Genomic DNA, 27,211 nt, shown 5'->3' on the forward strand with positions numbered 1-27,211 from the left:
TTTATGTAGCCTAATCATGTACATTAAAATGTTGGAAGGGAATGCAATACTCTTTGTAGTCTTGTCATATCTGCATAAAAGAAACCTTCTGTTCCCTTTTCTTTCAAATACCACACTGAAGGATTACACTTTTTAGAGAATACATTTAAATAATTAGGGCATATTCCATTCTATTCTAAATGTGGGCAAATTAGGCGAACCTGGCAGGTGCATGGGTATAGATAATACAAAAAAAAGTAGCCTATAGGTAAAGGATCATTATTAATTTAATCAGACATTGACAAGACTGGTTGTCAATTAAATAGTTTACTCAACTAGTTTTCTTGTCCTCAAGTTGTTCCGAGCCCTGTCGCAGTCACACATGCGCAGGTGCAGAGCTGTCGGTTCGGAGAACGCGCAATGACTCACTATTTTGCAGGAAGATGGAATTTACTGCGCCAATTGTTTCTCGTGCTGTAACACTATTTGGCAGCGGAAGAAGAGGGGAAGGTTTTTGGCCATAGAATCGGTGTTGCCATCAAACGGAGACTGGCTTGGCACAGGGGACAAACGGGAGACGAAAATATCCTTCATATCTTGCTATAATTTCACAATAAAGCGGGTAAGATATCCCGACAGACAAACATCTATTGTCAGACAGGAAGCCAACCACAAATATGAATTCGAAAAGGTCTCTATGCGCGCGTAACATGGGTTTTCAAAATTGGGGTGGGAAGTAGGCTGGTTTGAGTCATTTTTGTTGTCATTTGAAAATGTGTTTCTTGTCAACCAGAGTACAGTAATCCTTTGTTCGACTGTGCGGTTAATAGTACTGCAATATGGCTGACATGGGCTGCTGCAGCCACTAACGTTAGCTAGTGTAGCTAATTATGCGCTGTTTGCAGACTGCATTTTTCTTACCATTTCAAGACCATGACCACGTTTACATGCGCACAGTATTCCTGATAGTAGCTCATATCCCGCTTAAAGTCAATTTAGGCTTGATCCGAAAATGTAGTCGGAGGCTTAGTATGGAGGGCGTGACGCAATTGCGTAGTCATGCAGAGGCAAGACAAACTCTGTACCGCATCGCCTTGCCCTTCCGAACTATGCGGAGGGCTCCGTATAGGACCGCATCGACATGATTGGTTGACGGTAGGTGGGGGCGGTACATCCTGTATAAACACTAACTTCCCCGACAACTTCCTTCACAATTGCTCTGCTAAGCGCAAGAAGTATGAAAGCCTTGACATCTGCGGAGGCTGCATCTCAGTAAATGCTGCATCTCAGTAAATGCTGTACTGCCACAGATGTCGGATTGACCAATCAGAGCCTTTTAAGGTCATATTCGGGATAAACTGTTTACATGAACCTTTGATATACTGTTTATATTATATCCTGATCATGAGTATCCCTGTAACCATGAATAAACATAATTTTCCTAATTTAAGTATATGGGTTAAATTGAATAGTAACTGATATATGGACACTGACTGTTGGCCTATAACCTCTCACATGTAACGTACTATAACATGAACTCCTGCTGATTTATCCATTTCTTGCAGAGGAATTATATAACAAATGTTAATTTTGTCTTGGGAACAGGAGTGGAGAAATATATATTTTTTTTTCTTTCAGTATCTTGACAAAATGTGAATGAGTGTGTAATGTGTAATCATTTACACTGTTATGCAAGCAAGACAGTATTTCAAATCAAATGTTATTGGCCACATACACATATTTAGCAGATTTTATTGAGGGTGTAGCGAAATGCTTGTGTTCCTAGCTCCAACAGTGCGGTAGTATATAAAACAATTCACAACAATACACACATCTAAAAGTAAAAGAATGGACTTTAGAAATATATAAATATTAGATTGAGCAATGTCGGAGAGGCATTGACTAAAATATAGTAGAATAGAATACAGTATATACACATGAGATGAGTAAAGCAGTATGTAAACATTATTTAAACATTATTAAGACTAGTGTTCCATTATTAAAGAGGCCAGTGATTCCAAGTCTATGTATATAGTGCAGCAGCCTCTAAGGTGCAGGGTTGCGAAGCCGGCTAGTGATGGCTATTTAACAGTCTGATGGCCTTGAGATAGAAGCTGTTTTTCAGTCTCTCGGTTCCAACTTTGATGCACCTGTACTGACCTGCCCTTCTGGATGATAGATGTGTGAACAGGCCGTGGCTCGGGTGGTTGATGTCCTTGATGATATATTTGGCCTTCCTGTGACATTGGGTGCTGTAGGTGTCCTGGAGGGCAGGTAGTTTGTCCCCGGTGATGCATTGGGCAGACCGCACCACCCTCGACCGCACCACCCTCTGCGGTTCCGGGCGGTGCAGTTGCCGTACCAGGCAGTGATACAGCCCGACAGGATGCTCTCAATTGTGCAACTGTAAAAGGTTGTGATGGTTTTCGGGGACCAAGCCACATTTCTTCAGCCTCCTGAGATTGAAGAGGAGCTGGCGCGCATTCTTCACCACACTGTCTGTGTGGATGGACCATTTCAGATCATCAGTGATATGTACACAGTGGAACTTGAAGCTTTCCACCTTCTCCACTGCGGCCCCGTCAATGTGGATAGGTGCGTGCTCCCTTTGCTGTTTCCTGTCCACGATCAGCTCTTTTGTTGACGTTGAGTGAGGGGTTATTTTCCTGCCACCACTCTCCCAGGGCCCTTACCTTCTCCCTGTAGGGTATCTCATCGTTGTTGGTAATCGTGCTTACCACTGTTGTGTCGTCAGCAAACATGATGATTGAGCTGGAAACGTGCGTGGTCACACAGGCATGGGTGAACATCTAGTACAGGAGGGGGCTGAGCACGCACCCCTGTGGTAGGAGAAGGACCATACAATTTGAATTATTCATTAATTCTCTTCATGATTGAATGATTCATGACTGATTTGATGAATCATTCTAATTATATGTGTAAAACAGGGCTAATTTAGTGTTTTGATTAGCCTAGTCCTGGTATCTAATGGTAAAATTTGAGTGACATAGGGTGGATGGTAACAAAACAGGCTTCTCCTTCATCTTGGCGATCATCACTTCAATGTAACTGACTACATACATGGCTTGGATACATTCCAATAATACACATGAAATCAGGGTCTCTCACTGTTGCCATGACATCCCCACACCAGTGGGAAGAAATAATTGTTTTTTTTAAAGCTACAATACCTGTCCAAAGTTTGGACACACCTCATTCAAGGTATTTTCTTTATTTTTACTATTTTCTACATTATAGAATAATAGTGAAGACAACAAAACTATCATGTAGTAACCAAAAATGTTAAACCAATCATTAAACCAATCAGATTCTTCAAATTAGCCACCCTTTGCCTTGATGACAGCTTTGCACACTCTTGGCATTCTCTCGAATAGCTTCACCTGGAATGCTTTTCCAACAGTCTTGAAGGAGTTCCCACATATACTGAGCACTTGTTGGCTGCTTTGCCTTCACTCTGTGGTCCAACTCATCCCAAACTATATCAATTGGGTTGAGGTTGGGTGATTGTGGAGGCCAGGTCATCTGATGCAGCACTCCATCACTCTCCTGCTTGGTCAAATATCCATTACACAGCCTGGAGGTGTGTTGGGTCATTGTCCTGTTGAAAAACAAATGATAGTCCCACTAAGCGCAAACCAGATGGGATGGCGTATCGCTCCTGCATGCTGTGGTAGCCATGCTGGTTAAGTGTGCCTTGAATTCTAAATAAATCACTGACAGTGTCACCACCAAAGCATCCCCACACTATCACACCACCTACTTCATGGTGAGAACCACTCATGCAGAGATCTTCCAATCATCTACTCTGCGTCTCATAAAGACATGGCGGTTGGAACCAAAAATCTCAGATTTGGACTCATCAGGCCAAAGGACAGATTTCCATCAGTCTAATGGCCATTGCTCATGTTTCTTGGCCCAAGCAAGTCTCTTCATCTTATTGGTGTCCTTTAGTAGTGGCTTCTTTGCAGCAATTTGACAATGAAAGACTTTTAAACATATATAATATATATATATATATATTTCACCAGGTAGGTCAGTTGAGAACAAGTTCTCATTTACAATTGCGACCTGGCCAAGATAAAGCAAAGCAGTGTGACAAAAACAACACAGAGTTACACATAAACAAACGTACAGTCAATAACACAATCAAAAAATATATGTACAGTGTGTGCAAATGGAGAAGATTAGGGAAGTAAGGCAATAAATAGGCCATAGAGGCAAAATCATTACAATTTAGCATTAACACTGGAGTGATAGATGTGCAGATGGATGATGATGTGCAAGTAGAGATACTGGGGTGCAAAAGAGCAAGAAGATAAATAACAATATGGGGATGAGGTAGTTGGGTGTGCTATTTACAGATTGGCTGTGTACAGGTACAGTGATCTGTGAGCTGCTCTGACAGCTGATGCTTAAAGTTAGAGAGGGAGATATAAGTCTCCAGTTTCAGTGATTTTTGCACTTTGTTCCAGTCATTGGCAGCAGAGAACTGGAAGGAAAGGCAGCCAAAGGAAGTGTTGGCTTTGGGGATGACCAGTGAGATATACCTGCTGGAGCGCGTGCTACGGGTGTTGCTATGGTGACCAGTGAGCTGAAATAAGGCGGGGCTTTATCTAGCAAAGACTTATAGATGACCTGGAGCCAGTGGGTTATGCGACAAATATGTAGTGAGGGCCAGCCAACGAGAGCATACAGGTCGCAGTGGTGGGTAGTATATGGGGCTTTGGTGACAAAACGGATGGCACTGTGATAGACTACTTCCAGTTTACTAGTAGAGTGTTGGAGGCTATTTTGTAAATTACATCGCCGAAGTCAAGGATCAGTAGGATAGTCAGTTTTACGAGGGTATGTTTGGCAGCATGAGTGAAGGAGGCTTTGTTTGCGAAATAAGAATCTGATTCTAGATTTAATTTGTATTGGAGATGCTTAATGTGAGTCTGGAATGAGAGTTTACAGTCTAACCAGACACCTAGATATTTGTAGTTGTCCACATATTCTAAGTCAGAACCATCCAGAGTAGTGATGCTAGTCGGGCGGGTGGGTGCGGGAAGAAATCGGTTGAAGAGCAAGCATTTTGTTTTACTAGCATTTAAAAGCAGTTGGAGGCCATGGAATGAGTGTTGTCTGGCATTGAAGCTTGTTTGGAGGTTTGTTAACACAGTGTCCAAAGAAGGGCCAGATGGTGGATCAGAGAATCACCAGCAGCAAGAGCGAAATCATTGATATATATATATATACAGAGAAAAGAGTCGGCCCTAGAATTGAACCCTGTGGCACCCCCATAGAGACTGCCAGAGGTCCAGACAACAGGCCCTCTGGCCTGAACTCTATCTGAGAAGTAGTTGGTGAACCAAGCGAGAAACCAAGGCTATTGAGTCTGCCGATAAGAATGCAGTGATTGACAGAGTCGAAAGCCTTGGCCAGGTCGATGAAGGCGGCTGCACAGTACTGTCTTTTATCGATGGTGGTTATGATATCGTTTAGGGACCTTGAGCGTGGCTGAGGTGCACCCACGACCTGCTCAGAAACCAGATTGCATATTGCACAGATTGCATAGAAACCAGATTGCATGATATGTATGTTAACTTGGCTTTCGAAGATTTTAGAAAGGCAGGGCAGGATGGATATAGGTCTATAACAGTCTGGGTCTAGAGTGGGGGGGGGGGGGGGGTGACCGCGGCAGCTTTCCAATCTTTGGGGATCTCAAACGACACGAAAGAGAGGTTGAACAGCCTAGTAATAGGGGTTGCAACAATTTTGGCGGATAATTTTAGAAAGAGAGGGTCCAGATTGTCTAATCCAGCTGATTTGTAGTGATCTAGATTTTGCAGCTCTTTCAGAACATCAGCTGTCTGGATTTGGGGGAAGGAGAAGCAGGGGGTGCAGAGCTGTTGGCCGGGGTAGGGGTAGCCAGGTGGAAAGCATGGCCAGCCGTAGAAAAATGCTTATTGAAATGATCGATTATCGTGGAATTATCGGTGGTGACAGTGTTTCCTAGCCTCAGTGTAGTGGGCAGCATGGAGGAGGTGCTCTTATTCTTCATGGACTTTACAGTGTCCCAAAACTTTTGGGATTTAATGCTACAGGATGCAAATTTATGTTTGAAAAAGCTAGCCTTAGCTTTCCTAACTGACTGTGTATATTGGTTCCTGACTTCCCTGAAAAGTTGCATATCGAGGGGGCTATTCGATGCTAATGCAGAACGCCACAGGATGTTTTTATGCTGGTCAAGGGCAGTCAAGTCTGGCCTGATTCACGCAGTCTCCTCTGAACAGTTGATGTTGAGATGTGTCTGTTACTTGAACTCTGAAGCATTTATTTGGGCTGCAATTTCTGAAGCTAGTAACTATAATGAACTTATCCTCTGCAGCAGAGGTAACTCTTCATTTCTTGTGGCAGTCCTCATGAGAGCCAGTTTCGTCATAGTGCTTGAAAGTTTTTGGGACTGCACTTGAAGAAACTTTCAACGTTCTTGAAATTTTCCAGATTGACTGACCTTCTTAAAAGTCTTAAAAGTAATGATGGATTTCTCTTTGCTTATTTAAACTTTTCTTGCCATAATACGGTCTTGGTCTTTTACCAAATAGGGCTATTTTCTGTATACCAACCCTACCTTGTCACAACACAACTGATTGGCCCAAACGCATTTAGAAGAAAATAAATTCCATTTAACAAGGCACACCTGTTAATTTAAATGCATTCCAAGTGGCATTCTTGGCATTTTCTCAACCAGCTTCATGAGATAGTCACCTGGAATGGTTGAGAAAATGCCAAGAGTGTGCAAAGCTGTCATCAAGGCAAAGGGTGGCTACTTTGGAGAATCTCAAATATAAAATATATTTTGATTTGTTTAACACTTTTTTGGTTACTACATGATTCATATGTGTTATTTCATAGTTTTGATGTCTTCACTATTATTATACAATGTAGAAAATATTGTATATTGGCCATATACCACAAACCCCCAAGGTGCCTTATTGCTATTATAAACTGTTACCAACGTAATTAGAGCAGTAAAAATGCATGTTTTGTCATACACATGCTATACGGTCTGATATAGCACGGCTGTCAGCCAATCAGCATTCAGGGTTCGAACCACCCAATTTATAATCACCTTTATAATTTATTTTGGTTTGCAGGTCTTCGCAGAGACCTGACGTGACTGTCATCCCTGAACAGAGCCATCCGCCTGCTCCGAAGTCAGTCCTTAACCATCATTGGACAATCTGGGTTGAATATTATAATCCGTCCCTATCCCTTTTTTCAGCTTTCACTGGGTATCATATAGACACTTTACTTTTTAACTCCCTCCCTCCCACTGGGCAAAAACTGGTTGAATAAAAGTTGTTTCCTCATCATTTCAACCCCCCAAAAACAACATGTTGACGTTGAATCAACGTGGAGAAATAATTGGATTTGCAAAAAGTCATCAACATAAGGGCATTTCGTAATTTTTTCACCCAACTTTTAACCTAAATCCAATGACATGGTGACATTTTTTGTTGATTTCATGTTCGTTGACAACTCAACCAAATGCAAATCAAAACTAGATGTTGAACTGACGTCTGTGCCCAGTGGGCAGTTTCCATTTTCTGAATTGGTTGCCATATAGATTTTCACTTTCTCACTTCCTCTGACTGGACCCACTGGATTATATTAAGATTTATTCCCTGGCTGTTGTCCATCTCTCTGGGCTATAACATAAATCATTAATGTTTTCATTACGTTCATATTTTTAGACCCCAGACTTGGTACCATAGATATTTTCACCCTAGTCTGGCAGCTAGGCTGCTCCCCTATATGCTGATGAATGAAGACCCCATTCAGGAAGAGTGCGCCGGGCCAGAGATCCAGAGCTGATGCAGGTTAGTTTGGCTTTAATCAGGCTCTTTATAGATGTGTTTCTGCATCCCAAATGGCATCCCATTCCCTTTATTACTTACTTTGGGAGAATAGGCCATCAATGACTCCTCTCCATCGCACTCTGTCCTAGTGTTGTAAGGTAAGCTGAAATGTCTGTACTTTTTTATACTAGAACATGAGAAACGGTTCAGTACTAGAATTTGTATTACTTTCGGTACTTCTGTCAAATGTCTCATGTTGTCTACTGATTTGAAAGAGGATCAAGTCTGTCTATCGAGGTGCCCTTATAGCGCGAGAGCACCGTGCCTGCTCCACTTACTCATTGCTAGCTCTAGCCTATCCTGAGGAGCCACTGAACTCACTGAAGTTTGGGCTGCATCATGTTAGCTCCACACTCATGCGGCACAGAAGTTAGCACACTTGAATAATGCAAAACGGCATTTAGAAATGTTGTAACTGTTTTGCGAACTGTATTTAACAATGGCATTACAGGCGAGAGCACTTTACAATACAATATTGAAGATACCGGTAGCTTCCAGCTTTGTTGTCCTAACTTCCCTTGCTAGCTTACAGCTGAAGCTAACATCAATTCACGACCCTAGTACTTAGTTTGTGATAATATGCCATACATAATGCAAAATATGCTGATTTCAAAGCTGATTGTCAACACAAACCATAGCTACAGTCATTGCCCAAAACTTTATTCACTTTGTCTCCCTCGCCTGCTGCGCTAGGTTACGTCTTTCCTGTCTCTCTCCCTGTGTGTGTGAATGTACCACCTCAAGGCTTACTATAAAGCAGGTGACAGCTCACCTTATTTGGTAATGGTCTCTGTAAGTGTAGTGTGCCAATATATTTTTGCATGATGCTTCCTTGACTAGACTTCTGACATTACCCAAAATTCAAAAGGCAGTAAGGCACATTTCCGCATATGACCAAATTCAACATTCTTTCTTACGCTTTCATACACATCTATGTGCTTTTACGAAGAATAAAAAAAATGTAGGCTATGAGGATTATACCTTTTTATATTCATAGCTACATCCAATGTAATAAGAAATAGATGACAATAGTAGTCATCTCGATTCCTTGTATTTTTTCTCAACTACTATGACTGATTGGTGGCGCAGTCCGCTAGGACAGTTGGCTCATAGTTCAATAGATGGGTTAGCTGACAACTTCACAAAAACTTTATGCACGCTTCCATGGGGCAGAAGTCAGCATGTTGTTGTGATTTTGGATGGCCAGATTCCTAGAAAGAATGACAAGAAACTGCCATGTGGGGAATCATCAGTGGCTCGTTTCATCTTGTTCTTGATACTAAAGCTGTGTTCGAATACCAATACTAACATACTGTATACTACATACTTAATGAGTATATATTACATACTATTAGTTCATTTTAGTATACTGTAAACTAACGGTATCCTTTCAGTTGATGTATTAGGCTTCGGCTGTCTACCTGAAGTTGATGCTGTTGCTATGCAACCTATTGCTAGTTTCGGTTGTGTTCATAAATTCAATCCAGAGCGTTGTCAGATTGTCTATTTGCAAATTCAGAATGTTTCGCTCTTGGAGCGTACACTGGATGCTCTCGCCGAAGAGTAGGGTTGATCCGAGCGAGTGTTCTCAACTCACAATGGTAGTCAAGCACCCAAGCTAACGTTGGCTAGCTTGCTAGCTACTTCCAGACACAAATGAGAGAACACCTCACTCTGATCATTTTACTCACCCTAGCAGAGCTGGTTAGGCTGTTTTAATGTTATCCAGGGCGTTGGTGACTAACTGTGCTGCTGGCAACAATTTAATTATCTTGTTTTTGCTGAAATTTACTGACACTGGCCATATTCAATAGGCGTTGAGCGTTTGTAAATCCTTCAGTAATTCTCTGGCACACTCGGACGAGAGTGCTCTGAAATCGGAGTAGATAGCCAAAATTAACAATATCCACAGAACTCACAACGACTATACCACTTAGCTAAGAATGACGTGAATAATCAAATCAATAAATATTGGGGTAGTTAGTTAGCATATAGTTAATATACTGCCTAGCAAGTTCATTGGAATAGTAGCCAACTAATATTAAGTAACTAACTAACATACCGATACATACTGTTGTAATGCTATGCGGTTCGTAAGGATAGCGTAACTAACAAATTGTCAGCCAACATAACGTGTAACGTAACTTATTTGAAAAGTCATTACTTTATTACATTGCTCAACATGTTCTTAAACATTTGTCATAATTAGTTAAAGCAATGAATTTTGTATCCGCTCTCTTCAACTTCAGCTGCATATTTTCCGCCATTTTCTTCAAATCTGAAAACGTTGTGAAACCACGCCCATTTTCTGAAGAATTTCATTATGGGCCCTAACAACACAGCAATAGTGTCGACTGCTTGAATACTTCGTATTTTGGCGAAATCAGTACGACATCCGGGAACTTTTGGAATACTAACTATATCCATATTATGACCAAAAGCATACTACATACTCAATTTACGTCACATATTGTACAGTTAGTGTAGTTGGTATGAGTATTCGAATATAGATGTCTTGTTTTGACTGATTTCATATCAATGCTAATATGGCTCAATTTTGCTTGCCAGATAACCAACACCTGTAACCATGTATTTGTGCAAATGTATTTATGTTTTCAATAAACATTGGATACGAACTATACATGTCAACAATCTAAGCTAACCCCCTCTATTTTTTTCCATGTAGTTGCGCGTGCCTTGGTTGTGAGTTCTAACCCCACATGGGGTAGATATCTTATATGTATCCTTTATTTACAATATTCATGCCTTGCCCACACACTTTGAATTCTGAAAAGTGAAAGCATACCTGTGAGAGAGGTCGCCCTGGTAGTAGTTTTTATGGTTTTTATGTAGTACCCACGACCAATCTGTGAGTTAATTTGACCATTGGAAAAAGAGCTACTGCATAAATACTACAACGCATTGTAGTATTTATGCAGTAGCTCTTTTTCCAATGGTCAAATTAACTCACAGATTGGTTGGATTGAACTGAGCCCCCCCAATTGAGCCCCTAAATCTTAATTTTCAAGGGATGAATGTTATTTTCTTTCCAACACAATAAATGTTAGTCCACATTTCAACGATTTTTTTTTGCGCCCCATGGGGGATTCGAATTTACACTGCAAGTGGCAATAGGTGTCAGGAACTCAGGAACTTGGCGCCTTACCACTGGTTTCCACTAGTTACCACAGCCACAAAGTCAAGTTGGCTATAGCGTAAAAATGAATGAAAACACAAATTAGGTATAAGTTAGGGTTGTGTTAGGGAAAAGTTAGCAGTGTGGTTATGTTTAAATTCAAATTTTAATAAGATAAATTGTAGAATTAGGTGGCCTGTATGACTTTGTGGCTGTGGTAACTTGTGACGACCCATACAGGGGCCAACTGTCCTAACTGCCTAGTGCGGTATTTGCTCGCAATGCACATAATTGTATTATCAGAGCGTGCCAGTGGACCTCTGGTAAGTAGGCTATGTTTTATTGAGAAAGTTTACCTTGGTAGGCCGTCATTGTAAATAAGAATTTGTTCTTAACTGACTTGCCTAGATAAAAAAAAAAAAGGTTAAATAAATAAAAATGAAATACCCCCAAAATGAATATTTATGTGCAATTCTCCCAACCCACAACTTCTCACCTGAATTACTTTTTAATTGTACATTTTAAGGCGCAAAGGCTTAAATTGGGGTTGAGAGTTACCCTTTAAAGAGACAACGCACACTTTTATAAAAAATAAAAAAAGATTGCTTCTTCTATGCAAATGTCGTTGATCAGTAGGTTCAAATGTTTAAGATTGGTCTGCCGGTTCACTGAAATTGTTTGCTTTTACTTTCTTTCTACCTTCCGAAAATACATCTCATCTGTGGTGACAACTGATATGTCCTCTCCTTTTTCAGTCTCGAACTAAGCATGTAACTGCATTGACAGTCATTGATTTACAAGTCATTTCGTATGCCGAACAACCCCAGGCAATATATTAGTCGCCTAGTCAAACTGCGCGCTGTTGGTCAGTGTGCGAAGGGAGAGGTAAGCGGCCTATTCCTATTCCTTGCACATCTACGCATGGTACCTTCAGCATTCAAATGCTTGTAAAATGGTTGCGTACTATTAGGCTTTATTAATTGAGTGGCAACCACTGTAATTGGTTATTGTTGTCAAATGCTGTTGGAAAATTGTGTTTTACCGGAATAAAAGAAAGCGACCAGAGACACATCTCTCATCTGGCTATAGCCTATATACAGTGTCTTCAGAAAGTATTCACACCCCTTGACTTTTTCCACATTTTGTCGTGTTCCAGCCTGAAGTGAAAATTGATTAAATTGAGATTTTGTGTCATTGGCCAACACACAATACCCCATAATGTTAAAGTGGAAATATGTTTTTAGAAATGTTTACAAATTAATAAAAAATTAAACCTGAAATGCCTTGAGTCGATAAGTATTCAACCCCTTTGTTATGGCAAGCCTAAATACGTTCAGGAGTAAAAAGTTACTTAACAAGTCAATACGTTGCATGGACTCACTCTGTGTGAAATCATGTTAAACCCTATTATCGTTGAATGACCACCCCATCTCCGTACCCCACACATACAATTATCAGTAAGGGACCTCAGTCGAGCAGGGAATTTCACAGATTCAACCACAAAGACCAGGGAGGTTTTCCAATGCCTCGCAAAGAAGGGCACCTAAAAAGCAGAAATTGAATATCACTTTGAGCATGGTGAAGTTATTCATTACACTGGATGGTGTATCAACACAGCCCCTCACTACACATACGCAGGTGTCCTTCTTAACTCAGTTGCCGGACAGGAAGGAAACCGCTCAGGGATTTCACCCTGAGGCAAATGGTGACTTTAAAACAGTTACTCGGTTTAATGCCTGTGATAGGAGAAAACTGAGGATGGATCAACAACATTGTAGTTACTCCACAATACTAACGTAAATGACACAGCGAAATGAAGGAAGCCTCTACAGAATAAAAACTTTTTCCTTAATTTAAAGCATTATGTTTGGGGCAAATCCAATAGATCACTTAGTACCACTCTTCATATTTTCAAGAATGGTACTGGCTGCATCATGTTATGGATATGCTAATTGCTGCAAAAGGTGATTCTTACATGTATTGACTTGGGGTTGAATGTAATTAAGATATATTAGTGTTTTATTTTTCATGTATTTTCTTAAAAATGTTCGAATTTTTCTTCCACTTTAACAGAGTATTTTGTGTAGATCGTTGACAAAACAATTACAGTTAAATACATTTTAATCCCACCTTAACACAAAATGTGGAAAAAGTCCATGGGTGACGCAGCAGTCAGGATTTGAGCTAGCCACACTGTTTTTTTACAAACACAGTTCTTACAAAGTTATGTCCTGAATGTGACCAGTTTATTTTTGGATGCAGTAGCGACAGCATACACAATCATCCAAACCGGAAAATGTAGGCTACATTAGTGGATGTCAATTTAAGGTAGCCCTAACACCTCTCCGATTCAGAGGGGTTGGGTTAAATGCGGAAGACACATTTCAAGGCATGCAGTTGTACAACTGACTAAGTATGACACAAGTAATTCTTCCAACAATTATTTACAGACAGATTATTTATTTTATAATGAATTCACTGTATCACAATTCCAGTGGGTCAGACATTTACATACACTAAGTTGGCTGTGCCTTTAAACAGCTTGGAAAATATAGAAAATGATGTCATTGCTTTAGAAGCTTCTGATAGGCTAATCGACATCATGTGAGTCAATTGGAGATGTACCTGTGGATGTATTTCAAGGCCTACCTTCGAACTCAGTGCCTCTTTGCTTGACATCATGGGAAAATCAAAAGAAATCAACCGTTTTTCCAACAATTGTTTACAGACACATTATTTCACTTATAATTCACTGTATCACAATTCCACTGGGTCAGAAGTTTACATACACTATGTTGACTGGGAATTTAAACAGCTTGGAAAATTCCAGAAAAAGATGTCATGGCTTTAGAAGCTTCGGATAGGCTAATCGACATCATGTGAGTCAATTGGAGATGTACCTGTGGATGTATTTCAAGGCCTACCTTCAAACTCAGTGTGTCTTTGCTTGACATCATGGGAAAATCAAAAGAAATCAGCAAAGACCTCAGAAAAGAAATTGTACATCTCCACTAGTCTGGTTCATCTTTGGGAGCAATTTCCAAACGCCTGAAGGTACCACGTTCATCTGTACAAACAATAATACGCAATAATAAACACCATGGGACCACGCAGCCGTCATACCGCTCAGGAAGGAGACGCATCTGTCTCCTAGAGATGAACGCACTTTGGTGTGAAAAGTGCAAATCAATCCCAGAACAACAGCAAAGGACCTTGTGAAGATGCTGAAGGACACAGGTACAAAAGTATCTATATCCACAGTAAAACGAGTCCTATATCGACATAACCTGAAAGGCCGCTCAGCAAGGAAGAAGCCACTGCTTCAAAACCACCATAAAAAGGCTAGACTATGGTTTGCAACTGCACATGGGGACAAATACTTTTTGGAGAAATGTCCTCTGGTCTGATGAAACGAAAATAGAACTGTTTGGCCATAATGACCATTGTTAAGATTGAAGGAAAAAGAGGGAGGCTTGCAAGCCGAAGAGCACCATCCAACCGTGAAGCACGGGGGTGGCAGAATCATGTTGTGGGGGTGCTTTGCTGCAGGATGGACTGGTGCACTTAACAAAATAGATGGCATCATGAGGGAGACAAATGATGTGCATATATTAAAGCAACATCTCAAGACATTAAAGCTTGTAAGTTAAAGCTTGGTCGCAAATGTGTCTTCCAAATGGACAATGACCCCAAGCATACTTCCAAAGTTGTGGCAAATTGGCTTAAGGACAACAAAGTCAAGGTATTGGAGTGGCCATCACAAAGCCCTGACCTCAATCGTATCGAAAATTTGTGGGCAGAACTGAAAACGCATGTGCGAGCAAGCAGGGCTACAAACTTGTCTCAGTTACTCCAGCTCTGTCAGGAGGAATGGGCCAAAATTCACCCAACTTATTGTGGGAAGCTTGTGGAAGGCTACCAAGTTAAACAATTGACCAAAGTTAAACAATTTTAAGGGCAATGCTACCAAATACTAATTGAGTGTATGTAAACTTCTGACCCACTGGGAATGTGATGAAAGAAATAAAAGCTAAATAAATCACTCTCTCCTATTATTCTGACATTTCAAATTCTTAAAATAAAGTGGTGATCCTAACTGAATTAAGACAGGGAATTTTTACTTGGATTAAATGTCAGGAATTGTGAAAAACTGAGTAAATGTATTTGGCTAAGGTGTATGTAAACTTCCGACTTCAACTGTACATACATAATGTATGCTACAGTAGAAACAACACGAATTACAGAAAATAAGGCACTTACTTTGAAAGGAACGCACACATGTCCAGTTATTATTCGTAAGGAAAATAACAAGTAAGGCATTGCGAGCGCCAGCCAGGAAATGTTCCAATTCGTGCAAAACTGTGCAAATGTCTGCATACTTGATCTGCAGAAGCATTGGTGAAGTGCTTGGGCTGTCCTCGAAGAGGCTCAGTAAAGCCTCAAACATAAATTGTCCGCAACACTGAAATTGGCTACTTCAATGTGAATTAATGAGGTGGAACACACCTCAATTCAAACTGTTGTTATAAAAAATAAACGAATGAATTTACATGCATTTTATTATTCATATATAATTCATTTAATATTCATATTTTGACATATCATGTTTATAAATATTTGATATGAGTCCCCATTTAACCAGGCCTATCTTCCATTACTAGTAAATGAAGCAGACATAATGTAAATTCATGTATAGTTTTTTCGATGATTTACAAATTCCAATACAAAATTAGTTTAGTCTAATTGGGCAACTCAACCAGCTGGTTGCGATATTTCAAATAACATTTTATTGGTCACATACACATATTTAGCATATGTTATTGTGGGTGTAGGGAAATGCTTTTCTATGCATTTATCTATCAAAGTTTAAATTATGTAAACAACAATTCTTTACTTATGGCATATACTGAGGCTAAATACACATATTTTGCAGCATTTGTTTGTTTATATTTTTTGTTGGTGTGCCAGTTACAGCATTAAACAATCTGTGTATATGGTCATTTTTAGATATAAAGTTTATTACTTCATAATCAGGACAGCAATCAGTTTTGCGAGTAGCACCGCATGGTTGAAGCAGGAGATCCTTACTCCCTAAACACTACCAAACGATCAAAAACATTAATTTTGAGACGGGGGTGAAATCCAAATTTGTGCTATATTCAGTATTCATTGTAATAGCTGTCATGGATATTATATTGATACATTACTAACTCAAACACTTTCAATCTGGAAAAATGAGAAGTGGGTGATGGTGATTAAATTATGTGAAATAAAAAGCATATATTGCTCCCCAATCTGATAGTGGGGTGGTAGAGGCCTGCTAGTCTCCCTTATGGCTCAGCTCAGATGATTACATACACTATAGACACACAGTGCATTCGGAAAGTATTCAAACCCCTTGACTTTTCCCACATTTTGTTACGTTACAGCCTAATTCTAAAAATGATTAAATAGTATTTTTCCCCCTCAGCAATCTACACACAATACCCCATAATGACATAGCAATGGGTCTGAATACTTATTTAAATAAGGTGTTTCTGTGTTTCATTTGTAAAAACTTTAAAAAAAGTTTTTGCTTTGTCATTATGGGGTATTTTGTGTAGATTGATGTGGATTTTTTATATATATACAGTGGGGACAACAAGTATTTGATACACTGCCGATTTTGCAGGTTTTCCTACTTACAAAGCATGTAGAGGTCTGTATTTTTTTTATCATAGGTACACTTAAACTGTGAGAGACGGAATCTAAAACAAAATTCCAGCAAATCACATTGTATGATTTTTATGTAATTAATTTGCATTTTATTGCATGACTTAACTATTTGATCACCTACCAACCAGTTAGAATTCCGGCTCTCACAGACATGTTCATTTTTCTTTAAGAAGCTCTCCTGTTCTCCACTCATTACCTGTATTAACTGCACCTGTTTGAACTCGTTACCTGTATAAAAGACACCTGTCCACACACTCAATCAAACAGACTCCAACCTCTCCACAATGGCCAAGACCAGAGAGCTGTGTAAGGACATCAGGGATACAATTGTAGACCTACACAAGGCTGGGATGGGCTACAGGACAATAGGCAAGCAGCTTGGTGAGAAGGCAACAACTGTTGGCGCAATTATTAAAAAATGGAAGAAGTTCAAGATGACGGTCAATCACCGTCGGTCTGGGGCGCCATGCAAGATCTCAACTCGTGGGGCATCAATGATCATGAGGAAGGTGAGGGATCAGCCCAGAACTACACGGCAGGACCTGGTCAATGACCTGAAGAGAGCTGGGACCATAGTCTCAAAGAAAACCATTAGTAACACACTACACCATCATGGATTAAAATCCTGCAGCGCACGCAAGGTCCCCCTAATCAATCCAGCGCATGTCCAGGCCCGTCTGAAGTTTGCCAATGACCATCTGGATGATCCAGAGGAGGAATGGGAGAAGGTATTGTGGTCTGATGAGACAAAAATAGGGCTTTTTGGTCTAAACTCCACTCGCCGTGTTTGGAGGAAGAAGAAGGATGAGTACAACCCAAGAACACCATCCCAACCGTGAAGCATGGAGGTGGAAACATCATTCTTTGGGGATGCTTTTCTGCAAAGGGGACAGGACAACTGCACCGTATTGAGGGGAGGATGGATGGGGACATATATTGCGAGATCTTGGCCAACAACCTCCTTCCCTCAGTAAGCGCATTGAAAATGGGTCGTGGCTGGGTCTTCCAGCATGACAACGACCCGAAACACACAGCCAGGGCAATTAAGGAGTGGCTCCGTAAGAAGCATCTCAAGGTCCTGGAGTGGCCTAGACTCCAGACCAGACCCCAATAGAAAATCTTTGGAGGGAGCTGAAAGTCCATATTGCCCAGCGACAGCCCCGAAACCTGAAGGATCTGGAGAAGGTCTGTATGGAGGAGTGGACCAAAATCCCTGCTGCAGTGTGTGCAAATCTGGTCAAGAACTACAGGAAATGTATGATCTCTGTAATTTCAAACAAAGGTTTCTGTACCAAATATTAAGTTCTGCTTTTCTGATGTATCAAATACATATGTCATGCAATAAAATGTATTGGCTGATTTCTTTTGATTTTCCAATGATGTCAAGCAAAGAGGCACTGAGTTTGAAGGTAGGCCTTGAAATACATCCACAGGTACACCTCCAATTGACTCAAATGATGTCAATTAGCCTATCAGAAGCTTCTAAAGCCATGACATGGCTTCTCCGCTATGCAATCTGGTTTCAGAGCTGGTCATGGGTGCACCTCAGCCATGCTCAATGTCCTAAACGTCGTCATAACCGCCATCGATAAGAGACATTACTGTGCAGCCGTATTCATCGACCTGGCCAAGGCTTTCGACTCTGTCAGTCACCACATTCTCATCGGCAGACTCGACAGCCTTGGTTTCTCAAATGATTGCCTCGCCTGGTTTACCAACTACTTCTCTGATAGAGTTCAGTGTGTCAAATCGGAGGGCCTGTTGTCCGGAGTTCTGGCAGTCTCTATGGGGGTGCCACAGCGTTCAATTCTCGGGCCGACGCTCTTCTCTGTATACATCAGTGATGTCGCTCTTGCTGCTGGTGATTCTCTGATCCACCTCTACTCAGACGACACCATTCTGTATATTTCTGGCCCCTCTTTGGACACTGTGTTAACTAACCTCCAGACGAGCTTCAATGCCATACAACTCTCCTTCCGTGGCCTCCAACTGCTCTTAAATGCAAGTAAAACTAAATGCATGCTATTAAATCGATCACTGCCCGCACTTGCCCGCCCGTCCAGCATCACTACTCTGTAGGGCTCTGACTTAGAATACGTGGACAACTACAAATAACTTGGTGTCTGGTTAGACTGTAAACTCTCCTTCCAGACTCACATTAAGCATCTCCAATCCAAAGTTAAATCTAGAATTGGCTTCCTATATCGCAACAAAGCATCCTTCACTCATGCTGCCAAACATACCCTTGTAAAACTGACCATTCTACCGATCCTCGACTTCGGCGACGTCATCTATAAAATAGCCTCACCACTCTACTCAACAAATTGTATGCAGTCTATCACAGTGCCATCCGTTTTGTCACCAAAGCCCCATACACTACCCACCACTGCGACCTGTACGCTCTCGTTGGTTGGCCCTCATACTCGTCGCCAAACCCACTGGCTACAGGTTATCTACAAGTCTCTGCTAGGTAAAGCCCCGCTTTATCTCAGCTCACTGGTCACCATAGCAGCACCCACTCGTAGCATGCGCTCCAGCAGGTATATCTCACTGGTCACCCCCAAAGCCAATTCCTCCTTTGGTCCCTTTTCCTTCCAGTTCTCTTCTGCCAATGACTGGAACGAACTAAAAAATCACTGAAGCTCATATCTCCCTCACTAGCTTTAAGCACCAGCTGTCAGAACAGCTCGCAGATCACTGCACCTGTGGATAGCCAATCTGTAAACAGCCCATCTACAGTGCCTTGCGAAAGTATTCGGCCCCCTTGAACTTTGCGACCTTTTGCCACATTTCAGGCTTCAAACATAAAGATATAAAACTGTATTTTTTTGTGAAGAATCAACAACAAGTGGGACACAATCATGAAGTGGAACGACATTTATTGGATATTTCAAACTTCTTTAACAAATCAAAAACTGAAAAATTGGGCGTGCAAAATTATTCAGCCTCTTTACTTTCAGTGCAGCAAACTCTCTCCAGAAGTTCAGTGAGGATCTCTGAATGATCCAATGTTGACCTAAATGACTAATGATGATAAATACAATCCACCTGTGTGTAATCAAGTCTCCGTATAAATGCACCTGTACTGTGATAGTCTCAGAGGTCCGTTAAAAGCGCAGAGAGCATCATGAAGAACAAGGAACACACCAGGCAGGTCCGAGATACTGTTGTGAAGAAGTTTAAAGCCGGATTTGGATACAAAAAGATTTCCCAAGCTTTAAACATCCCAAGGAGTACTGTGCAAGAGATAATATTGAAATGGAAGGAGTATCAGACCACTGCAAATCTACCAAGACCTGGCCGTCCCTCTAAACTTTCAGCTCATACAAGGAGAAGACTGATCAGAGATGCAGCCAAGAGGCCCTAGATCACTCTGGATGAACTGCAGAGATCTACAGCTGAGGTGGGAGACTCTGTCCATAGGACAACAATCAGTCGTATATTGCACAAATCTGGCCTTTATGGAAGAGTGGCAAGAAGAAAGCCATTTCTTAAAGATATCCATAAAAAGTGTCGTTTAAAGTTTGCCACAAGCCACCTGGGAGACACACCAAACACACCAAACATGCTCTGCTCTGGTCAGATGAAACCAAAATGGAACTTTTTGGCAACAATGCAAAACGTTATGTTTGGCGTAAAAGCAACACAGCTCAACACACCATCCCCACTGTCAAACATGGTGGTGGCAGCATCATGGTTTGGGCCTGCTTTTCTTCAGCAGGGACAGGGAAGATGGTTAAAATTGATGGGAAGATGGATGGAGCCAAATACAGGACCATTCTGGAAGAAAACCTGATGGATTCTGCAAAAGACCTGAGACTGGGACGGAGATTTGTCTTCCAACAAGACAATGATCCAAAACATAAAGCAAAACCTACAATGGAATGGTTCAAAAATAAACATATCCAGGTGTTAGAATGGCCAAGTCAAAGTCCAGACCTGAATCCAATCGAGAATCTGTGGAAAGAACTGAAAACTGCTGTTCACAAATACTCTCCATCCAACCTCACTGAGCTCGAGCTGTTTTGCAAGGAGGAATGGGAAAAAATGTCAGTCTCTCGATGTGCAAAACTGATAGAGACATACCCCAAGCGACTTACAGCTGTAATCGCAGCAAAAGGTGGCACTACAAAGTATTAACTTAAGGGGGCTGAATAATTTTGCACACCCAATTTTTCAGTTTTTGATTTGTTAAAAAAGTTTGAAATATCCAATAAATGTCGTTCCACTTCATGATTGTGTCCCACTTGTTGTTGATTCTTCACAAAAAAATACAGTTTTATATCTTTGTTTGAAGCCTGAAATGTGGCAAAAGGTCGCAAAGTTCAAGGGGGCCGAATACTTTCGCAAGGCACTGTATCTACCTCATCCCCATACTGTATTTATTTATTTATCTTGCTCCTTTGCACCCCAGTGTCTCTACCTGCACATTCATCTTCTGCACATCTACCATTCCAGTGTTTAATTGGTATATTGTAATTACTTCGCCACCATGGCCTATTTATTGCCTTAACACCCTTACCTCATTTGCACTCACTGTATATAGACTTTTTTGTTTTATTTTTTCTACTGTATTATTGACTGTATGCTTTGTTTATTCCACATGTAACTTTTTGTTGTTGTTGTATGTATCAAATTGCTATGCTTTGTCTTGGCCAGGTCGCAGTTGCAAATGAGATCTTGTTCTCAACTAGCCTACCTGGTTAAATAAAGGTGAAATGAAAAAAAAAAATAATAATAATAATAAAATTATCTGGAATTTTCTAAGCTGTTTAAAGGCACAGTCAACTTAGTGTATGTAAACTTCTGACCGACTGGAATTGTGATACAGTAAAATAATCTGTCTGTAAACAATTGTTGAAAGAATGACTTGTGTCATGCACAAAGTAGATGTCCTAACCGACTTACCAAAACTATAGTTTGTTAAGAAGAAATGTATGGAGTGGTTGAAAAACGAGTTTTAATGACTCCAACCTAAGTGTATGTAAACTTCCGACTTCAACTGTAATTAGATTGGTAAAAACGGAAGTCAGTGGTTGTATAATTGATTCATTATTGCATACATGACTGTCTCTGAAAAAAAGATGAACATCAAAAATGTCAAATGTAATTATACCTCAAAAGATCTGTCTGGGTCAAGTGCCATTCTGTGACTTTGGCGTTTTTGTTGTTGCTGTGGTATCGAGTGTTGTGATGGTATTGAGTGTCATGATACTTAACCTGGTATCAAAGTCAAACGTCTGCTATCATGACAACTCTGCTCTTTTCTGGGCAGTCTTCTCTAGATCGTTCCACTCTAAGCCGGTTCTCTTTGTATCTGCCTCAAGCTCCAGGTGTTTCTCGACACCCTTCTTTCCTTTTGCCAGCCTTGTGAGTTCCAGGATCCAGCTTGCCTGGTGATGTTGGAAACACCTGGACACCTATTCCCTTTTATAGTGCACTACTTGTGTTTCCTTAATAATGCACTTCTTTGGACCAGGGCCCCATAGAGGCTTTGATCAAACATAGTACTCGGGAGGCCTATAATAGGGAATAGGGTGCCATTTGAGGGGGACAGACTTTGTGGTTTGCTTTTGTTATCTTCAGATAATAATCAGGTACATTTAGCATACTAATAAGAGTAGAGTAGCCTAGCTACTGAATAGATTTACTAGATTAATTTGCATTAGAATAATGTTTTAAAATGTTTTTGTTTTTAAGGGCACTCAGGTGTTTCTGCAAATATGAAGAAAAAGAACTCCCACAAGTAAGCCAGGAATCCTCTACTTACCTTAGCTATTATGTACCCTTTGTGATTGTGCATTTGTACAACATTCAGCATTCAACTGTTTTGAATAGACATTTTGCTTAGTAGGCCTATTAAATGAACGGCTAAAACCATCTGCAGCCTACTTTTGACTATGTAGAGAACAGTGGATAAGATACATAGATTATTTAGTCTAGTAGTGCCACGCTGAATACCTGAATATCTGATACTGGTCTTTAGTGGCCTGCTGAAGAGAATACTGGGCTAGTATCAGCTGTGCAGTGACACACTACCATGGTATGGTCAGTACTATATTCACACTTCAAAGTACACAGTCTTTACGGGTCTCATGTAGACAGATCCAGGGAATGAAAGCAGATCAGAGTACACACTTGACTATTATATTGTCATGGGCTACAATGCATTTTGGAAAGTATTCAGACACCTTGACTTTTTCCACATTGTTACCTTACAGTCTTATTCAAAACTATTTTTTTTAAGTCCATATAAATCTACACACCATACCCCATTATGACAAAGCAAATAAAGGAGTGTAATTTTTGCAAATGTATTAAAAATAAAAGAAGAAATAACTTATTTACAAAAGTATTCAGACTCGAAATTGAGCTCAGGTGCATCCTGTTTCCATTGGTCATCCTTGAGATGTTTCTACAACTTGATTGGAGTCCACTTTTGGTAAATTCAATTGATTGGGCATGATTTGGAAAGGCGCATACCTGTCTATATAAGGTCCCACAGTTGACAGTGCATGTCAGAGCAAAAACAAAGCCATGAAGGTCTCTCAGACCATGAGAAACAAGATTCTCTGGTCTGATGAAACAAAGATTGAACTCTTTGGCCTGAATGCCAAGTGTCACGTCTGGAGGTAACCTGGCAGTATCCCTACAGTGAAGCATGGTGATGGCAGCATCATGCTATAGGGATGTTTTTCAGCGGCAGGGACTGAGACTAGTCAGGTTCGAGGGAAAGATGAACGGAGCAAAGTACAGAGAGATCCTTGATGAAAATCTGTTCCAGAGCACTCAGTACCTCAGACTGGGGGGCGAAAGTTCACCTTCCAAGACAACGCAGTAGTGGCTTCAGGACAAGTCTCTGAATGCCCTTGAGTGGCCCAGCCAGAGCCTGGACTTGAACCCGATCAAACATCTCCGGAGGGACCTGAAAATAGCTGTGCAGTGACTCTCCCCATCCAATCTGACAGAGCTTGAGAGGATCTGCAGAGAAGAATGGGAGAAACTCCCCAAATACAGGTGTGCCAAGCTTGTAGCGTCATACCCAGACTCAAAGTTGTAATCAATGCCAAAGGTGCTTCATCACAGAACTGAGTAAAGGGTCTGAATACTTATGTAAATGTGATATTTCCGTTTTTGCTTTGTCATATGTGGTATTGTGTGTAGATTGATGAGAGGAAAAAAATGTGTTCATCAATTTTAGAATGAGGCTGTAACGTAACAATGTGGGAAAAGTCAAGGAGTCTGAATACTTTCCAAATGCACTGTATATATTTAATCAATTCAATATTTTTGTCTATTTGATGTACTATAAAATGGATTTAGTTAGATTAGTAGCTAATGTAAGGGACTGACAGCCATCAGGTTTTCACCCTTTTCATTGGCTAAGTGGATGTTTGTTCCCCAAATTCCCCTTTTTCATAAGTTATCTGAAACATCGTTCAGGAAACAAAAGAACAGCATGGGCCCCAACAAGGCAGTGTCGTCGGTGCCGCGGCGTAACATCGTGGGCTGTCGTATCCAGCACATCTGGAAGGAGGGGAGCGCTACATCTCAGTCGCAGTGGAAAGGCACGGTGCTGGACCAGGTGCCCGTCAACCCCTCGCTCTACCTCATCAAGTACGACGGCTTCGACTGTGTCTATGGCCTGGAGCTGCATAAAGATGAGAGGGTACAGGGCCTCGAGGTGCTCCCTGACCGTCAATGTAAGACCTTGGTCTATGTATACATGTTGTTTATATTGATTGTCATTTGGTATTAATTGATTAACGCAAAGTCGCAGACAAGTTTCTGTTGGTGCTCTAATGGTGTTACACCGTTCATGGTGCTCCTCAACTGTTAATAATATGAATTGTGAGTTTGATCGTTGATATTCACGAATTAGTAAGTCTTCCAATGTATACGTTAAACCTGGCAAATAACCTTGATACTAGATGTTACCATGTACCATGTACTCTGTTGCAGCCTCTACGCGCATCAGCGACGTCAACCTGGCTGACACAATGATAGGGAAGGCAGTGGAGCACATGTTTGAGACGGAGGACGGAACTAAAGACGAGTGGAGGGGCATGGTTCTGGCCCGGGCACCCATCATGAATACCTGGTTCTTTATCACCTACGAGAAAGACCCCGTCCTGTACATGTACCAGCTCCTAGACGACTACAAGGAGGGAGACCTGAGGATCATGCCTGACTCAAGTTAGTCCTGTCCTTGGAGTTAGGCTGCACTTCAAAATGACAATAGACCACTCTCTCTTGATTGTAAAGACTGCTTAAAGCTAAGATGTGTGTACGAGTTTATTAACATTTTATAAGCATGCATGAGCCTTTATAATGTCTATACTCGCCTGATGATGGGTGGGTTGCTTTTCATGATGATAACAGGCTACTCTCTCTTCATGATAAAAGCGTTGTGTTCTTCAAGGTCTCTCTTGTAAAAGAGATGAACCAGGTTGAATAAATAGATAGGGGAACATGTTTGAGTTTCCAATGATTTCCCATGAATGAGTTACATATGGCAAATTAACTTAAACTTGTGTTGTTGTTTGTCTCTTAGATGACGCTACGCCGGCGGAGCGGGAGCCGGGGGAGGTGGTGGACAGTCTGGTGGGGAAACAGGTTGAGTACGCTAAAGAGGACGGCTCCAAACGAACTGGCATGGTCATCCACCAGGTGGAGGCCAAACCCTCCGTCTACTTCATCAAGTTCGACGACGACTTCCACATCTACGTCTACGACCTAGTCAAGACCTCCTAAAGGCCACCTTTGACCTCTGACCCCCTTTTCACACTACTGAGCCGAATCGAGCAGTGCTGGTCTGTTTACGTGTCTATCCGCCATTGCTGAAAAGGACTATGTGGGGGGAAAATATTTCATAGCGAGCCAGTATAGCCTGGTTCGGGTCAGCACGGTAGTGTGAAAAGGCTACTGGGTCGCTGGGCCCAGAGGACAGGAGGCCTGTCTGGGGAGTTAACGATGGATGCGGAGGTTGTGGGGAAACTCTACCATGCAGGAAAGACGATCAACCACCACCATCACCACATGGGACCTTATCTTATCCACCAATTGTCCCAAAATATCTCTTCAACGTTTCGTGCAAATGCTTCTTTGAGATGTGACAGACGGACAGCTGGATTGGATATTTCACTGAAGCCTTTGGATTTCTACTCATGAAACATCTCTGATAGCTCTAGTCAGAGAAGGAAAAATGGGGCACTGTGCATCTGAATTAGTGGCCACAATTTGTTTCGTCCACTGTCTATCCCCTGTAGTTGAGTGATCCTATGGATACATCCCATCAATCTCTAAGGGAAGGGACAGGGAAAAGATATCAAGCCTTATATTTGCACACTGCATATAAAGTTGGTTGGCATCTCATTCGATTTTTTTCATTGATTTGATGACCAAACCAGTCATAGCAATGTATCTCCTATATATGTGTGAGTGTATGAGCTCTTGTTTTTTTTTTGTTTTTTTTGTACATGCAGTTCTGGAGTCCCCATATCTTACGGTGGTCAGTAACTACAGTACTTGGGTTTGTTTCAGTCTCGTAGAATCATTCAAACCCTGACTATGATTACATTTGTTTCTTTGCGATGTTGAAAGATATGCAACAACATATGCAGTGAGCAAAGAAATGTGTAGAAGTTACGAGAGGGAGGTGACCAGAGTTTTAAAAGGATGCTTTGAGATTTTGGCAATGAGGCCCATCATTTACTTACCCAGAGTCAGATGAAGTCGTGGATACCATGTGTATGTCTCTGCGTGCAGTTTGAAGGAAGTTGCTAACTAGCGCTAATGCAATTGCTAACTAGCGTTAGCATAATGACTGGACGTCGTTGCCAAAATCCCAAGGTATCCCTTTGATTCAAACGTTTTATTTTTTTTTCCAAGAACTTGTTTACTTTATACTGTATTTAATGTATATTCATAGAAAATGATAGTTTGATACAGATTTAGTTCTATCACAGCACTAATTTCAAAAAATCTTCTTAGAAAACATAGAGGATTTAAGAGCACTTGTTTGTTTGAGTTTTTTTGTCTGAAAGGACAATTATATTTTGATCATCTCAACAACACTATTCAAAAATGGTTAACCAGTGAGAGCGTTAATCTGTTGTCCTGAGAAAGATTTTGTTTAATATGCCTTGCCAAATCCCTCGACCCTTATAATTCATTATTCATTCATAATAACAGCAATAATTATTCAGATAATAATTGTTTATTGTTGTTCCTGTATTCATATGTGTACAACAGTTTGTTTTGTTGGGAAAATCTATTTTCATTACTTTTTTACTTAATCATCACATTCTTCTTGACCTCTGTGTTAAACACACTTTCTGTTTAATTGTTCTAGTAATATTTTAGTAAACTGTTTTCTCATGCCTTTTAAAAACTGAAGATGGTATGGTAAAAGCACTGCAAAGTAAGACAATTATTTAGAAGTAAAAATTCCATA

At 40.9% G+C, this 27,211-nt stretch overlaps 2 protein-coding genes across 7 annotated transcripts in view; one reads left to right on the forward strand and one right to left on the reverse strand.

Annotated features, from left to right (window-relative positions):
- Positions 1 to 1,120, reverse strand: part of LOC110523908 (hippocampus abundant transcript 1 protein) — a 38,872-nt gene extending 37,752 nt beyond the window's left edge. The window contains exon 1 of the mRNA XM_036977629.1: positions 901 to 1,120. Within this exon, the coding sequence (XP_036833524.1) occupies positions 901 to 903 (3 nt within the window). The 5' untranslated portion in view covers positions 904 to 1,120. The remainder of the gene's footprint in view (positions 1 to 900) is intronic.
- Positions 410 to 27,211, forward strand: LOC110523909 (spindlin-W). 6 transcript variants are annotated; one of them, XM_021603051.2, is made up of 7 exons: positions 410 to 601; positions 7,140 to 7,230; positions 7,740 to 7,865; positions 22,456 to 22,501; positions 24,179 to 24,458; positions 24,718 to 24,951; positions 25,310 to 27,211. In XM_021603051.2, exons 5-7 carry the CDS (start codon positions 24,215 to 24,217, stop codon positions 25,507 to 25,509), a joined length of 678 nt encoding a protein of 225 aa, XP_021458726.1. In that variant the 5' UTR covers positions 410 to 601; positions 7,140 to 7,230; positions 7,740 to 7,865; positions 22,456 to 22,501; positions 24,179 to 24,214; the 3' UTR covers positions 25,510 to 27,211. The 6 variants fall into 6 exon arrangements, with proteins under 6 accessions (XP_021458726.1, XP_021458722.1, XP_021458724.1 ...); XM_021603047.2 differs by having other exon boundaries at positions 24,199 to 24,458; XM_021603049.2 differs by having other exon boundaries at positions 7,140 to 7,199; positions 24,199 to 24,458.

Source organism: Oncorhynchus mykiss, chromosome 5, assembly GCF_013265735.2.
Source record: "Oncorhynchus mykiss isolate Arlee chromosome 5, USDA_OmykA_1.1, whole genome shotgun sequence".
Taxonomy (NCBI): domain Eukaryota; kingdom Metazoa; phylum Chordata; class Actinopteri; order Salmoniformes; family Salmonidae; genus Oncorhynchus; species Oncorhynchus mykiss.